Raw genomic sequence first — 14,851 nt, 5'->3', positions numbered from 1 at the left:
GGGAAGGAAACAAACAAACAAACAGACAAAGGTACCCAGTGTTCTTTTTTACTTTAATTGTTTTTTTTCACTTTAATTATTATTCTTGTTATTTTTGTGTGTGTGGTAATGAAGGTGTCAGGGATTGATTTTGGTGATGAATGTACAACTATGTAATGGTACTGTGAACAATCGAAAGTACGATTTGTTTTGTATGACTGCGTGGTATGTGAATATATCTCAATAAAATCAAGACTTAAAAAAATATATAGAACCTTGTGCAAAGTAAATGGAATGAAGGAATCTTTTTTCTGTTTTCCCACTGGAATCAAATAGCCCCTGGATTGCTATTCTGTCCTTAAACCCAAAATACACCACCACTTCCAAACATTCACTTTAGAGTCCTTCATGCAAAATTATGTCAGGTGCCTCTAGCACAATTATTCCAGGGCTTCACAGCATTTATTAAAAGAGAAGAATGTTTTCAAAAGCATATTTTTCCTGAGAAACTTTCAGAGCAATTCCAAGGGAGAAGCAGTTTGTGTATTTTTCTCTAAATCACACAATCACAAATTCCGATAATTATTTGTAGAGCCTTCATTTTTCCTTAAGACTGCTATTTCAACAACCCCTGAAAGTTTTACGTAAGTTCAACTCACAGTTATTGCTGTAGGTGCTCAGATCGCTGTGGGTGCTGGCAATGGAGGAGGTGCTTCCAGTCCTCCGCAGCACAGAATTTTTCAAAGATGCTTTGGATTTAGGAAGCGGTCTCGGCAAATTCACCCAAGAAGCCTGTGCAGTTTTCAAGGATGCAGGTTTTCCTGGGTTTAAAAAAAAAAAAAAAAAAGTTTCTATCACTATTCATTTTGAAAACCAGGATAAAGGGAAATAGGTTCATTTAGGTTTGTTTATTTATTTATGACAAGTTAGAGGCAGAAGAGCAGAGATGATAAGGCAATGAGGATGTAAGAGTGTCTATAAGCCTGTCACCTGAAGTAATTAATTCACACCTCTCTGACGCAGAGAGCAATCAGAAGCGCCATATGCCACAGAAGCTTTCGGAAAAGTTGAAATCAAAGAATAAGCACATTGATAAGGCTTCCCCTTTGCTACGGTTGATTTAAAAATAAACAAATTAATCCACGTACATACCAGGCTACCATATATAAAAAGTAAGAAAGTGAAAAATTTTAAAACAACCAAAAAAGAAAAATCCAATCTGATGCAAAAAAAAAAAAAAACTTCCTTTGAAAATTACCTAAGGCCTAACACCAGGTGGTGCTATATCACCAATACTCTTTTTCATATCATATTTTCATCTTTATACTCCACAGTTTATATGCCAACCTTAGATGGTCTTCACGCAAATTTCTCTTTCTTGCAGCAAAAGTGTTTCTGCTTATCAGTGAAAGATGAATCCTTAATATTCTGTCATCTTTGAAATTACACTACCCTGATGCTTGAACCTGCAACCTAAATATGGACATTTCCCAGGTAGAATCATCTGCTCATAACTCTTCATATCCATCACTCCTGGAGAACCCATTAATAACTTTATTCCATCCATTGCCCTATATGGATGACTTCCAAATTCTCAGCTGGAGCGCTACCCTCCTTCTGAGTCCCAATGTCACTCACGTTTTTAGTCCTTGATGAGTGTTCCAGTTTGCATAATTAAGATACCCTCCTAAATTTGTTATTTATGCTAATTATGGATCCATTTTTCCTTTTTCCCCAGCTTCAAAACAATGGAATCAGCTTTTCTTCCTCAGTTCTCCATACAATCTAGCACCAAGTCTTTCAATGCACTGGTATTATATAACTGAAGAATATCAGTGTTGAAAAAGCCCTTAGATGAAAATGATACTGTTATATAATGCTAATGGCATGCTAAGTGAGTAGAACCCTTTTGGAAACTAATGGTCATTGCTTTGTCCCAGTGATTTCACTAATGAAATTCTCTCCTTAATAGAGAAAAAGGAGCTCAAGTTTCTTAGGTCTGCCACTTAAAACTATCCATCTTAAGATTCTAGCTTTGTCTTCAGCCTTAGACCCATGCTATTCTTTGACACCAGTGTGCACTCTGCTGCAATCAACCTGGTTTTCTCTCCAACACCAGGGTAAGCCATGAGCTATTCTCCTTTTCCATGTATAACATTTCTTTTCCTCTCAATCCAAGTCCTACGAATCCTTATTCATCCCCAAATATCTTGCCTAAACAACTACCTTAGACTTCTAAAGTCCTATCCTTCCATTCCTTCCTACTCCATCAAGATGATCTCCCAAACATGGAAAACTAAGGTCTTAATCTAAAACCTGTGATTCCCATTATCAAAAGGATGGTAATATTATTTACAATCTTCAGAAAAGGCACAGAAGGCTCTCCAAGACTTCATTCCTACCAACCTCTTCCCTCTTGTCCTTTGCCATGCCCCACTCCTACACACAGATAGACACACACACACTCACACCATATTTATTTGTTTTTCTCTAGGCTGTTCTCTTATATTTGTGTTCCTCTGTTCTTCTGCCTAAGCTGACCGTTGTGGCTGAAATGAGCTCCTTTCCATCCAGTCCCCTATCTCTACCAGTGAACACACCACCAGCTACTGATTCTCTTCTAACTCCTTCCTACTCACCTGCAGCTCGACCCTAAAGCTACTGAATCACAAATTGCATTGTAACAGCAGATGATTCAAAGACACATTAAATTTGAGAAGCACTGTACAGAATCAGATCTTTCTATGAGATTTTCCTGCCAAGAGACCCTTCTTTGTGTGGAAGGGCTCACTCCTCCCTTCAGGCTCACACCAAATACTCGCTTCTCTCACAGCCTCTATCTCCACATGCCTCTCCTGACTAATCTCTAACCCCTAGAGAGCAGCAAGGGTGCCCTTCCTTTACCTGATTCAGGTCCCTCCCCTAGGACCTAGCAAAGTGCCGAGCACGGAATGAGACTTAATGTTTGCTGAAATAACTTTTCTTTAAACACCAAGTTTAAGTGGTAAATTCTGATGTCTTCTATAATCACCTACATTGAACATCTAAACTCAACCAATTTTTATAAGCTTATTTGTCTTTTCAAACAGCCTATTAACTAAAGGGGAGACGCTTTTTTTTACATCCCTTATAATAGCAAATAATAACTATTCAAATATCCACTTGATTTTCTTCATTTTAATTTAACAAACATTTTTACTTGCTTTTGGAGGGACAGCACACAGGATTTTAAAATTGCTGCACTTGAAGCAGAAATATTCTGATTCATCATCATCAGAAACAATGAGCAAGACTGGACAAACAACAGATCAAAATTTATGGGCCACAGTCACATGCAGTCAAGGCTCAAGAAGTTTTGAAAATCAGCTTATTCTTCAGAAAGGCATGTTTCACAGAGCTGTTTTTGAAAGCATTATAGGACTGCAGATATTTCTCAGCGTCCCTCAGAATTACTATAGACCTATACCCTCTCTGATTCCAATACACAGCCTAACACCAAAAGCAAGCTTACCTTCAAGTCCCAATATTATTCTTCTGACCCACTCGATCCCATTTTCACAAGCCTCACTGTCACCGCCATCCAGCCCCACACTCTCCCCTAATAGCAACTTGCAGTCCTTGCCAAAGTTTTCCTATTCCACCACTACTCTGTCAAACGAGCACTGAGGGAACTGAATATGTGGACCAGGAAGTCTTAGTAGTAACCCAGGTTTATAGATGAGAAAACCACTTAGGTAGTTAAGTGGTTTACCTAACCAGTGACAGTGAGGACTAGAATCCAGGCACCCAACCACCAGCCTCTGCTGTGTCACAAAAGAGCTGGTGAAATGTGTGAAAGCCTAGGGAGAACAGAAGGATCATGGTTGAGGGAAGATGCACCAGACTTGGAGGTAGAGTGAGTTCAAATTTGAGATTCACTTCTTGGAAAAGGGTGCCCTTACAGTGGAATAATAAACTGGGGACACGAGGGCATAGAACTGTTTCGCCAACAGTCTTAATACTTAGCTTCGTGGTAAAGCTGACCTAAAAGTAGCTCTAATTGGACTCCACATAAATAAAGCAGGTGATACGTACACACCGTAAACAATATTAAAAGTAAGACATGCAATATGGGACTACCTGGGAAACTGCAGGTAACCTGAACACCCAAATCTTAAGCAATTGAATCAGTGTAGGACTACTCCAGCTTAAAGTTCTGAAAAGGTGACATTTACCAGTTCATATCACATGACCTAACTTATCCCAGAGATGAAAGAAAAGCTTTAATGTCTACTTTCAGAGATATTATTGACTTTGAGGGTGTATTTTAAAGCTTATGTAGTTAGCATAGTGTGCTGGTTTGAATGTATTATGCCCCCCAAAACACCATTATCTTTGATGTAATCTTTTGGGACAGATTGATTGGTCTTTCTGATTAGGGTGTGACCTTTTGATTGGATGTTTCCATGGAGATGTGCCCCACCCAACTGTAGGTGATAACTCTGATGAGATATTTCCATGGAGACGTGGCCCCACCCATTTAGGGTAGGCCTTGATCAATGGAGCCATATAAATGAGCTGACTAACAGAAGGAACTCAGTGCAGCTGTGAGGGACGTTCTGAAGAGGAGCTACAGCCAAGAGGGACACTTTGAAGAAAGCACAGGAGCTGCAGAAGAGAGACAGTTTGAAGACAGCCGGTGAAAGAAGACTCTTGCTTTGCAGAAGCTGAGAGAGGACAAATATCTCAAGTGCAACTAAGAGTGACATTTTTAAGGAACTGCAGCCCAGAGAGGAACATCCTGGGAGAAAGTCATTTTGAAATCAGAACTTTGGAGCAGACGCCAGCCACGTGCCTTCGCAGCTAACAGAGGTTTTCCAGACACCATTGGCCATCCTCCAGTGAAGGTACCCGATTGCTGATGTGTTACCTTGGACACTTTATGGCCTTAAGACTGTAACTGTGTAACCAAATAACTTTTTTATAAAAGCCAATCCATCTCTGATGTTTTGCATTTCAGCAGCATCAGCAAACTAGAACACATAGGTTTACATATGGACATCAGATTTGTTTTGATTCTATAATTGTAAACATTTTTTGTCTAGGAAAAACCTGGAAGGAATAATTATTGTGCCGTGCCTTAGACAGGCACACAGAATCTACTGGATTTAGAATATCCCCTCCTTTATTAAGCAATTACTAAGATCACCAACTCAGAAAACCTAGTGAAGTCATGTTGTGTTTAACAAGAAAAACAGTAAGGAATGCATTGCAAAACTAAAAATCCAATGGAAAGAAGTATTAAGTGGGGAAGAGAATGATATTAACATTGTCCTATTTTTGAAGTGTATTTTTATCTCTATGTTGGAAAATTCCAGAAAGACATAACAGAATTTTGTGAGACTGTGATAGAGTTCAACAAAGTGGGATGTGGAAGAAAGAGAAGGAAAGGGGCAGGATTGGGGAGTTTTCCCTTCATACTTTAAATACTTACACATTACTCTACATGCATGTTCCTTTTACTGTGAGCATATTTGTACTATAAAATCTAGTAAATATTGTTATAGTCAATTGAGTCAAACATTTAATCAGACAAAAGAAACCTAAGATAAAACAGATAAAGAAACCAAGAAAGAATAAATTGGATCAATAGTTAAAGTAAGAAGATCCTAATAATCAAATGACTATTATTCTTGTATATCTGTAAGCATTAGCTATTCTTCAATCCTTTTTATTTTACTATGAAAAAGAAAATGAAAAATCATAAACAAAGAAGTCAATGCCTTAAATGATCTTTTTATACAGCTATTTGGAAATCAGCCACTTTACTTCTAGAAAGGACTTCACGAAACCATAAAGAGGATACTCCCTGGGACTGGAAATTAAAGCCAAAGAATGAACTCCTGAATGGTAATCCTTTGTTCTGACATTTATATTAATGATTCATTCTCCAAGAGAAAGCTCTGAGGGCATTCACAGGTACATAGTGCAATCTCTCAACTCCAATTAGGTTCCATACTGCTTGGGAAACACTTCAAAGTAAAGAGAGCAATTTTCAGAGCAGCAGATACACCTACTAAAGTAATTTCTCATCTCCAAATTCTCAACTAGACATGAATCAAGCTTTAATACATTCTTAGGAGACTATCCAGCATTGGGGGGAAAAAAAGACTCGCTTTTCTTTCTTTTTGATGATATTTGTGGTTTTTGAAGATGAGTTTCAATAGAAGACAAAGACCAACTTAATAAAATCTGAACAACAGATTACACACATATTTAGTTGTATTACACACATATTTAGTTCCTTACATAATATGGCAACTGCAAGCAAACAAAAAGCTCAAATGTATACAGTGCTAAAAACACTTGGTATCTTACTACAGGAATCGCCACCGAATGTTTTCAGCAAGGACTATACATCTACTAGAGAATACACTGGGTCTCATTGTAATAAAATATTTTGTTCCGCAATTTACATTTCTTAGTAGGAGCAAAGGTGTCATGGGAAAGAAAAAAAAAATGGGGCTGGAGAGGTGGCTAGTTTAGTTGGGTGAGAAACAGCATTAAATGGCAGGCTAAGAACCTCAGACCTTACACTGATGGACGTGGCACAGGGTGGGGAGATGGAGAGTGGAGAACGGAGGACACTGCAGCTCACTTAACATTTAAATCAAAACCTGGTCCTGTGGTAGGAGTGTGCAGAACTGGTTGAAGAGGAGAGTTTGAAATTGGAGAAACAAGTGATGAGGCTAGTTACTGTATACCTTTCAGGCTTAGAGGCAGCACGAGTTTCAACTAGATAAAGAACAAGACATTATTAAGGTCAGTTGGTAATATGTAAACATTCACAAGGCCCACAAATGGTAGGACCATTAACTACCAGACTCAGGAAAACCCCCAATAAACAGACATAACATAGTTAAAATATAAAAGATGAGAATACATTTACTGCTATAATTATAATTTGGGTTCTTTAGCCACTACTGTATAGAAAAAGTGGACTTTGGAGTAATTATTTCCAGTATTATTATCTCCAATAACTAGCTGGGAATCAGTTATTATAAAATTAAAATAAGTCTACTCATAAGGGATAAAAAATTAACAAGTTATGTGGGAAATAAATTATACATATTACAAACTATGCCAGCAGGTTCACTCCCAATTAACACTAAAGGACCAAAATTCTCTCACCAACAGTAATGTCAATGGTTAATAATTTAGCTTCAATGGTCAAGATGTTTAAAAATAAATATATACCCACCAACAGCTTTCCTGTATACCAGGGAAAAGGAGAAAAAAGAACCTTTATGTAGGCAACAAAGAGTCAAACACACAGACCCATCCATGTACCCACATCCTATTTCTATGAATAACTAAATTTATTGATATAACTGCTAGTGCTATGTGGAAAACTTTTAAATGAGGGACATAAAAGATTTAATAAGTAGATATACATGTTGATTCTTAATTAATATCTTAATTGAATGACAGTCCAATCTAATTCCACATGTGACTGTTTTTAAAAGGGGAATAGAGAGTTTAAAAAAATAATCCTTAAATTAATCTAGAATTAAGTAAGATAAGAATAGCCAAAAAATTTTGGAAAAGAAAAATGATGAGTAGAAACTCCTGCTAATGATTACTATACCACATCATAAAATAAGAAAAATAGTATATTTCTGGAAAAAAAAAAAAACTATATTGGCAGATTAATGAACTGGAGTATAAATCTCAGAAATATAAACATTCAGAGTAGAATAAGGAAGATATTTCAAATTAGTGAAGACATTTAATTGTGTGTTCGGATATTTGAACAACCACTCAGGAAAAATTAAATTTAGAGAAGCAGTGTGGAGTAGTGGGAAAAAGCCATCAATCAGAGCGAGACTGCCTAAGACCACAGACTTGCTGAGACACTGTGGCAAGTTCCTTAACCTCTCTGTGCCTCTATTTCCTCACATGTAGGTATGGGGTGATGATATTGGTACTGACCTCCCAGGTTCTTTGGAGGGTTAAATTAGTTTATATTTCTTAAGTGCTTAGAACAGCACCTGGCACATATTAAGTACTCTAAAAATATTAGCTACTAGTTCTCACCACACGTCAAAATAAATTAAAATTGGGTTAAAAAGTAAAGCATTTAAAAACAAAATCATGAAGAATAAATACAGTTCAACCTTCTCTTTGAGTAGGGAAGTTCTTGTTAAGCAAAGAAGCATAGAAAAAAATTAAAGAAGTATTGACAACATAAAAATGAAAAATTAAAAAAAATCATGAACAAAATTAAAAGACATACAGTAAAACACAGGACAAAGGATTAGTGTCTCCAGTAAACAATGGATGATATCAAATCAAACACATGGATCTAGCTCTCTCAGGCCTTTTCTTAAAAGCCACCTTCCCTGGCCACATTTCCTAAAATTTCACACACATACACACAATGTGACTTTTCATATGCCCCTTCTCTGACTTAGTTTTTTCTATCAAACATACTATATACTTTATTTACTTATGTATAGCTTATCTCCTCCCCCCCTCCCTGGAATGTAACTTCAAGAAGGGTACATTTTGATCTTGTGCTCACTGCTATATCCTAGCAGTGACATATGCTTGGCCCTTAAATATTTATTGAATAAATACTCAATTATCAATTAAAACAAGGTACCATTTTGTACCTTCCTAAACAATGAATATTTGGCTAGAGCATTGGAAATGTCCAAGTGCTGGCAAGGGTGTTGGGAAACACTCACACACACTGAAAGTAGGAGCACAGACTTGTAGGCTGTTTCTGAAGGGCAAGTTGGCAATGTGTATCAAAAGCCTTAAAAATGTTTGCACCCTTTGATCCAGTTATTCCACCTTGAGGAATGTATCCAAAAATTTTTCCTGACCAGCTTATGTACTTATGTACAAAATTCGTCAGGGTAAAGACATTTGTAATAATGGAAAAATTGGAAAGAACATCAAGGTTTGAAGTCTGAAGAAGTAAATCATTCAGATGATTAAATATAATACAATTAAAATCATGTTATTAAAGAATATTTAAGAATCTAAGAAAATAGGCACTACATCATTTAAATGAAGAAAATTCAACCAACTAATACAGTGCCTACTGTTTAGAAATATATGTGCATGTGTATTTGCAAAAAGAAAAAGTGCTGAGCAGCTATACATTATGAAATTATAAATTATTTGGCAATGGTGAGATAAAGGGTGATTTTTTTTCTTCACACTTTTATTTTAAAATGCTGTACTTTTTACTTTTTTTTTTTTATTAAATTCAGTTTTACTGAAATACATTCACACAACATACAATCATCCATGATATACAAGCAACTGTCCACAGTATAACATAATTATGTGTTCATCACCACAATCTCTGAACATTTTCCTTACATCAGAAAGAACCAGAACAAGAATAAGAAATAAAAGTGAAAAAAGAACACCCAAATCATCCCCCCATCCGACCCCATTTGTCCTTTAGTTTTTATCCCCATTCCTCCACTCATCCATACACTAGATAAAGGGGGTGTGATCCACAAGGTCTTCACAATCACACTGTCACCCCTTGTAATCTACATTCTTATATAATTGTCTTCAGGAGTCCAGACTGCTGGGTTGGAGTTTGGTAGTTTCAGGTATTTACTTCTAGCTATTCCAATACATTAAAGCCTAAGAGGTGTTATCTATATAGTGCATAAGAATGTCCACCAGAGTGACCTCTCGACTCCATTTGAAATCTCTCAGCCACTGAAACTATTTTGTTTAATTTTGCATCCCCCTTTTGGTCAAGAAGATACTCTCAGTCCCACAATGCTGGGTCCACATTCATCGCCGGGAGTCATATTCTGCATTGCCAGGGAGATTTACAACCCTGGAAGTCAGGTCCCACGTAGAGGGGAGGGCAAAAATGCTGTACCTTTAAAATAACACACTGGGGAGGGGTCAGTGGAACCCTGAGCTATCTAAATTGCTTGGTTAAATTAAAGACATGAGAGGGGCAAAAAAAAAAAGAAGTAGGGTTCACCTTGGTGGGAGAATGACCCCCTGTTCCTATTTGACACTGACAATATCCTGCACCGTAAGCCTCTTCTCTTTGCTAACTGCCAAAACTCCAATTCTGTTGTGTCCTGATTGCCCAATTGCCCTTCTCCATATTCCCATCCAGCTCTACTAACCTTGAACTCAATTTTTAACATTCTATATTTGAACCCTGCCACTCTTCTTCCTAATGCACCAGCCAAGTCTTGAAAAATTACCTCAATCCAGGTGTATCCTTCCCGAAATCATTTCAATCACTTCCAATACCAACTACAACGCAACTCTGACACTACCTACCTGGAATTAGGTCCGACTCCACAGGTCAAAAGCACAATTCTCACAATACTGCTCCCACTTCACGCCATGCCACCCTCACTTCTGACCAACTAGCTACACATTCAGGGGTTCCCACCATCCCTTCAGATTTGATAATTCACTAGAACAGCTGACAGAACTTAGACAACCACTATACTTAAGATTATAGTTTCATTCATTATAGTGACAAAAGACACAAATCAGAAAAGCTGCATAAGTTGAGGTCTGGGGAGGTCTCCAAAACAAGCTTCTGTGTCCTCCCCACATGGGGTCAGAAAAGTCACCCCTCCCACACATGGATGCGCTCTCTGGAGCTCTGGTGCCCAAGAGCTTTTATTGGGGTTTCGTCACGTAGGCGTGAGTGATGGACTCAATGCCCACGTGTTTAACTCAATATCCAGCCCCCTCATCTCCCAGGTTGCCAGATCTCAGAGCTCCAACCCTGAGTCACTGGTTAGCATAAAACTCTTCAGGTATGTTCTGGAGCCCACCAGGAATAACAAAAGATAACTCCTGTCAAGGGAGATTCCAAAGATTGAGAGGATATCTCCCAGGAACCAGGGAGATATCCAGCCAAGTTCTTTATTATATTATTATAGCTTCTTAGTTTTATTTTATTCCTGCAGTCTCAGTGGGCAAATATTAAACAGCAGATGGCATCAATACTAAATCAAGCCTGGCTTAAGGTTAAGGTTATACCTATATTAGAGAATTAATATAGGTTAAGGGTATACCTATATTAGAGAATTGCAAGAAAGAATTTCAGCAAACTTTGATTAAATCAAGCCTGGCATATAGGTTAAGGGTATACCTATACTAGAGAATTGCAAGAAAGAATTTCAGCAAACTTTGATTTTTGTAACCTCACCCTCCTTTGAAATCCTGTAGCCCCTTTTTAAATATTGTAAAGTCAAATGTGATGCGAGAAGAACTCATCATCTCTCCTATTTGGCTGTTAATACCTTGAGGGTAAGAATGACGTCTTACTCATCTCACAATTCCTCAGTTTCTGGCATGTGACTTGCACAATTCATACTCTCAAACTGTTAATTATCTGCCAAAATAAAATTTCAGTAAAAACCACTCTACATTTTATATGCAAAATGTGAATTGTACTATTCCATATTCTTGAGTCAGCCAAGGCAACACTGCTTGCTACTAGCAGGGTACAAGCAACTACATTCTGCAACTCCATTAACATTTGTTTAAATTCAAGGGTAAGCTGGCAAGATAAAGTCAAGGCAGTGGAGGTGAGTCACAAGGAAAACAGAACAAGTTAAGAAGGTGGTAATTTGACAGAGAAAGGAGAGGAACCCACAAAGCAAGGTTCTCACGATGACTTGAATTGCAAAGAAGCGTAGTGTTCAGGGTAATACTGTCCGTACCTGCCTCTGCAAGTATGTACACAAGATGTCTGCTGCTTCAGGTGGAGATTAAACAAAAATAACATCCTTAGTCCCAGATCTGGGAACATGGGTCCTACAACTAAAGGAACTAACACTTAAAATTAAGGGTGCAATAAGCCCAAGACATAGAGGGGCAGCTGCATCCTTTCCCCAGCTGCTACTCAAAGAAAATGAACAAGAGTCTTCATATCTTCATCAGTGAATTTATTTACCAGGTTGCAAATGAGCTCATCTGGCACTCACACCAAGAATTCCTGACAAGAACCGCAGAAATCAAGTGTAAGCCTCCTGGCTCATTAAAGGCCAAGGTTCATGAGAAGAGCCGCTTCAAGCAATGAGGTCACTGAGATCTCCAAACTGAATATCACCTTGAGTTTATTTCCTTTCCTATGTTTCCAAAAGTCAACAAGTCAATAAATTTGCACAAGTTCTCTTGGAAGAAATCACCTAACCTCATAAAAACGAGTTGGAAAATAGGAAAGAGGATGCTATCTAGCCCATTGTCCAGAGCAGCTATTCTCAATCTTCACTCTTAAAGCTCCCTATATTTTCTCTTTAATCTGCAGATGTATCTATATCTATACACTTCTACATTCCCCATTATATTTCCTGCCACTTTCCAAACGGTACAAGTGGTCCCGGGTGGCACTGGGCCTGGGAGCGTGACATAGCCTGGCCTGCCCTCCATCCAGATTGTGCAGACTCTGCCAGCCACGCAGCTGGTGCACAAGTTTTAGGAGACCCGCTGGTACCCTGACTTGTGCTCAGGAAGGGGTGGGGCTACAGTATGGGTTTGCTAATAGAGACCCAGAACCTCAAAAAAAAATATATTGAAAAGAGAGAGAGACCTATCTCCCTGTGTGTTGGATGCAGTCCCATTCTTTCACTGACCTGTTCTCAGTTGTCACTGTCTCTTGTATCTTTATCAGTCCTTTTCCCACAGGCTTCCTTAGTCTCTCCCCTTTTTTATTGCCTTAAACCTCAAATACACACCATCCCTTTAAAGTGCTTCCCAGGCTTTAGTTCCTTCAAATTCAACATGCTCCATACTAAATCCATCCTTTCCCCCCAAAAACCTCTGTTACTACTTTCCCTTTTTCACTTAATGGTCCCATCATATAGTCAAGCTACCCCAAACAAGAAAGATGGGGAAACAATTGAGACTACTCTGTACCAAAACAGGCGACCAGACACAAGAAGATTTCACTCTTTCCTCAAAATATGTTGCATATTCACTGGCTACTTTCCCTTCTCAATAACTTGCATGATACTTCAGGTTTGTGCCTCGACTATTAGAACTGATTTGCCTCATGCATCACTCACCCTGGCACGTTTTCTGCTCAAGGCATGCTGGCCTGGTCTCAGCGTCCCCCAAACACACCACACCTTTTCACAACTCTCCATCTGCACACCCTGGGGAATGCCGGCTACTTTCTCTGCTTGGCAACTCTTCTGGGCACATTCTGAGGCCAGTTCTAATGCCACCTCTCTTCTACAGTCTTTTGTTAGACTGGCACTTTGTGCAAGTCTCCATTGAATCAATCAGACAACACTTTTAAACACTTATAATGTAATAGTAGGCACACTGTGCTGAGCACTGGAAAATTTTAAAAATGACTAAGGCCTGGGCTCTGTTAAGGATCTCTGAGTTTGGCAGGAAACAGACATGCAAGAAAATAATTCGAGTGCAGCAAAATAAATGCAAAGTATCACCAAATTCAGGACAGTTCAGCTGGGATCTGTAGTATGAAGAGTTTGACAACGCTAATCTCATCACACTGTAATAATTGCTTAAACACTCTTCTCCCACCTCACCTCCCAACTGGTGAGCTCCTTCAAAGGGCATATTTGCTTAGTTATGTTTTTATTCTCAAAATCTATTAGATCGCCCAATACGTATCAGGTACTCGAAAAATGTCTTGAATAAATAAATAAGAAAGACTGCATACTGAAATAATAAGCATAGGTTATGAGTCATCCCATAAAACAATCTTCTCCAGAATCGCTTGCCAAGTGAGGAAAGTCGTATGGGAAGCCTGCAAAATGACCAAGAATTCAGTGATGTTAGCAAGGAAGACAAGAGAAGAACCTTGTCTACCACACACCACCCAGGCCCTGTGTGGGCTGCCCTCAGCTCCTCCCCTAATCCCTTTTGTCCCCAAGCATTCCTCACATTTTCTCACCTCTGGGTCCTTGGCTAGAAAAAAGAGAATTCTATAAAGATAGGCAAGTCATTACAAGTTTGGGATGTGCTCTTGGCTCGAGAGGAATTTACTTTATTAACTCACACTAAAAAGAATGAAAACAAGGGTTGGCCCTTTTGATGTGTTATTTTTTTTCTAGAAGAAAACTAAAGCCTTCTCTTTCATGAGACTTTTTTTCACCAAATGCACCCCTGAACATCCTTCTCTTCCCCCAAAGACTGAGAGGACTTACGGGCCTTTTCCACACCCTTACACATCCCCCACTCTTTGTGCTCCTTTCTGGTTGTTGTAAAAACATGCATTTGCCCTCCCAGCATAGGTTAAGGAATGCACAGGGGAGGGAGTGTATCCTGTACAACTTCTGTAATCCTACCTGGCTCGGGCTGGTCACTGAAAGGGCAATTACACGTTTCCATGAAGGAACACACACCTTCTATCATCCAAAACCTAACCAGCATCACTTCTGGTTGATGAAGCTGATGCTTGAAGCAATCATGAAGAATTAATCAGCTAATTAGCTTACAATTAGCTATTCAGAAATATTAATTTGCAATAACCATGTAAAATCGTTTACGTAATGGTAGACTGACATAGAACTTTAAGTCAAGGGCCGAAAAAAGAAGTGCCATAGATTGTAAACCATTCAGCTGAGCGCAAAAAAAAATGTAGTTTTCAAATTCATGGTCATGCTAATTGTGTCTCTTTAGACTCACAGTGTGAAGGCTAAGAGCACATACTACAGAGCTCTACTGCTCGGTTCTGCCACTTCTGCTACACAACCTTGGGCAAAGTATTTAACTTCTCTGTGACTGTGTCCTCATCTGTAAAATGGGGTTATCAACAGTCCCTACCTCATAAAGTTATTGTGAGGATTAAATGCATTTATAGGGAAAATGATTAAAACAGAGCCAGGAACTTGGTAAACAT

At 38.6% G+C, this 14,851-nt stretch overlaps 1 protein-coding gene across 1 annotated transcript in view; it reads right to left on the bottom strand.

The window, feature by feature from the left end:
* The window catches only part of MTUS1 (microtubule associated scaffold protein 1), a 187,236-nt gene that overhangs the window by 88,563 nt on the left and 83,822 nt on the right, over window positions 1-14,851 (bottom strand). Inside the window, 1 exon segment of the mRNA XM_037831225.1 lies at window positions 639-800. Within this exon segment, the coding sequence (XP_037687153.1) occupies window positions 639-800 (162 nt within the window).

The sequence above is a fragment of the Choloepus didactylus genome, chromosome 3 (assembly GCF_015220235.1).
Source record: "Choloepus didactylus isolate mChoDid1 chromosome 3, mChoDid1.pri, whole genome shotgun sequence".
In the NCBI taxonomy this organism is placed as follows: domain Eukaryota; kingdom Metazoa; phylum Chordata; class Mammalia; order Pilosa; family Megalonychidae; genus Choloepus; species Choloepus didactylus.
The sequence above is the reverse complement of the archived record's forward strand: the minus strand, read 5'-3'. Positions and strand labels throughout refer to the sequence as shown.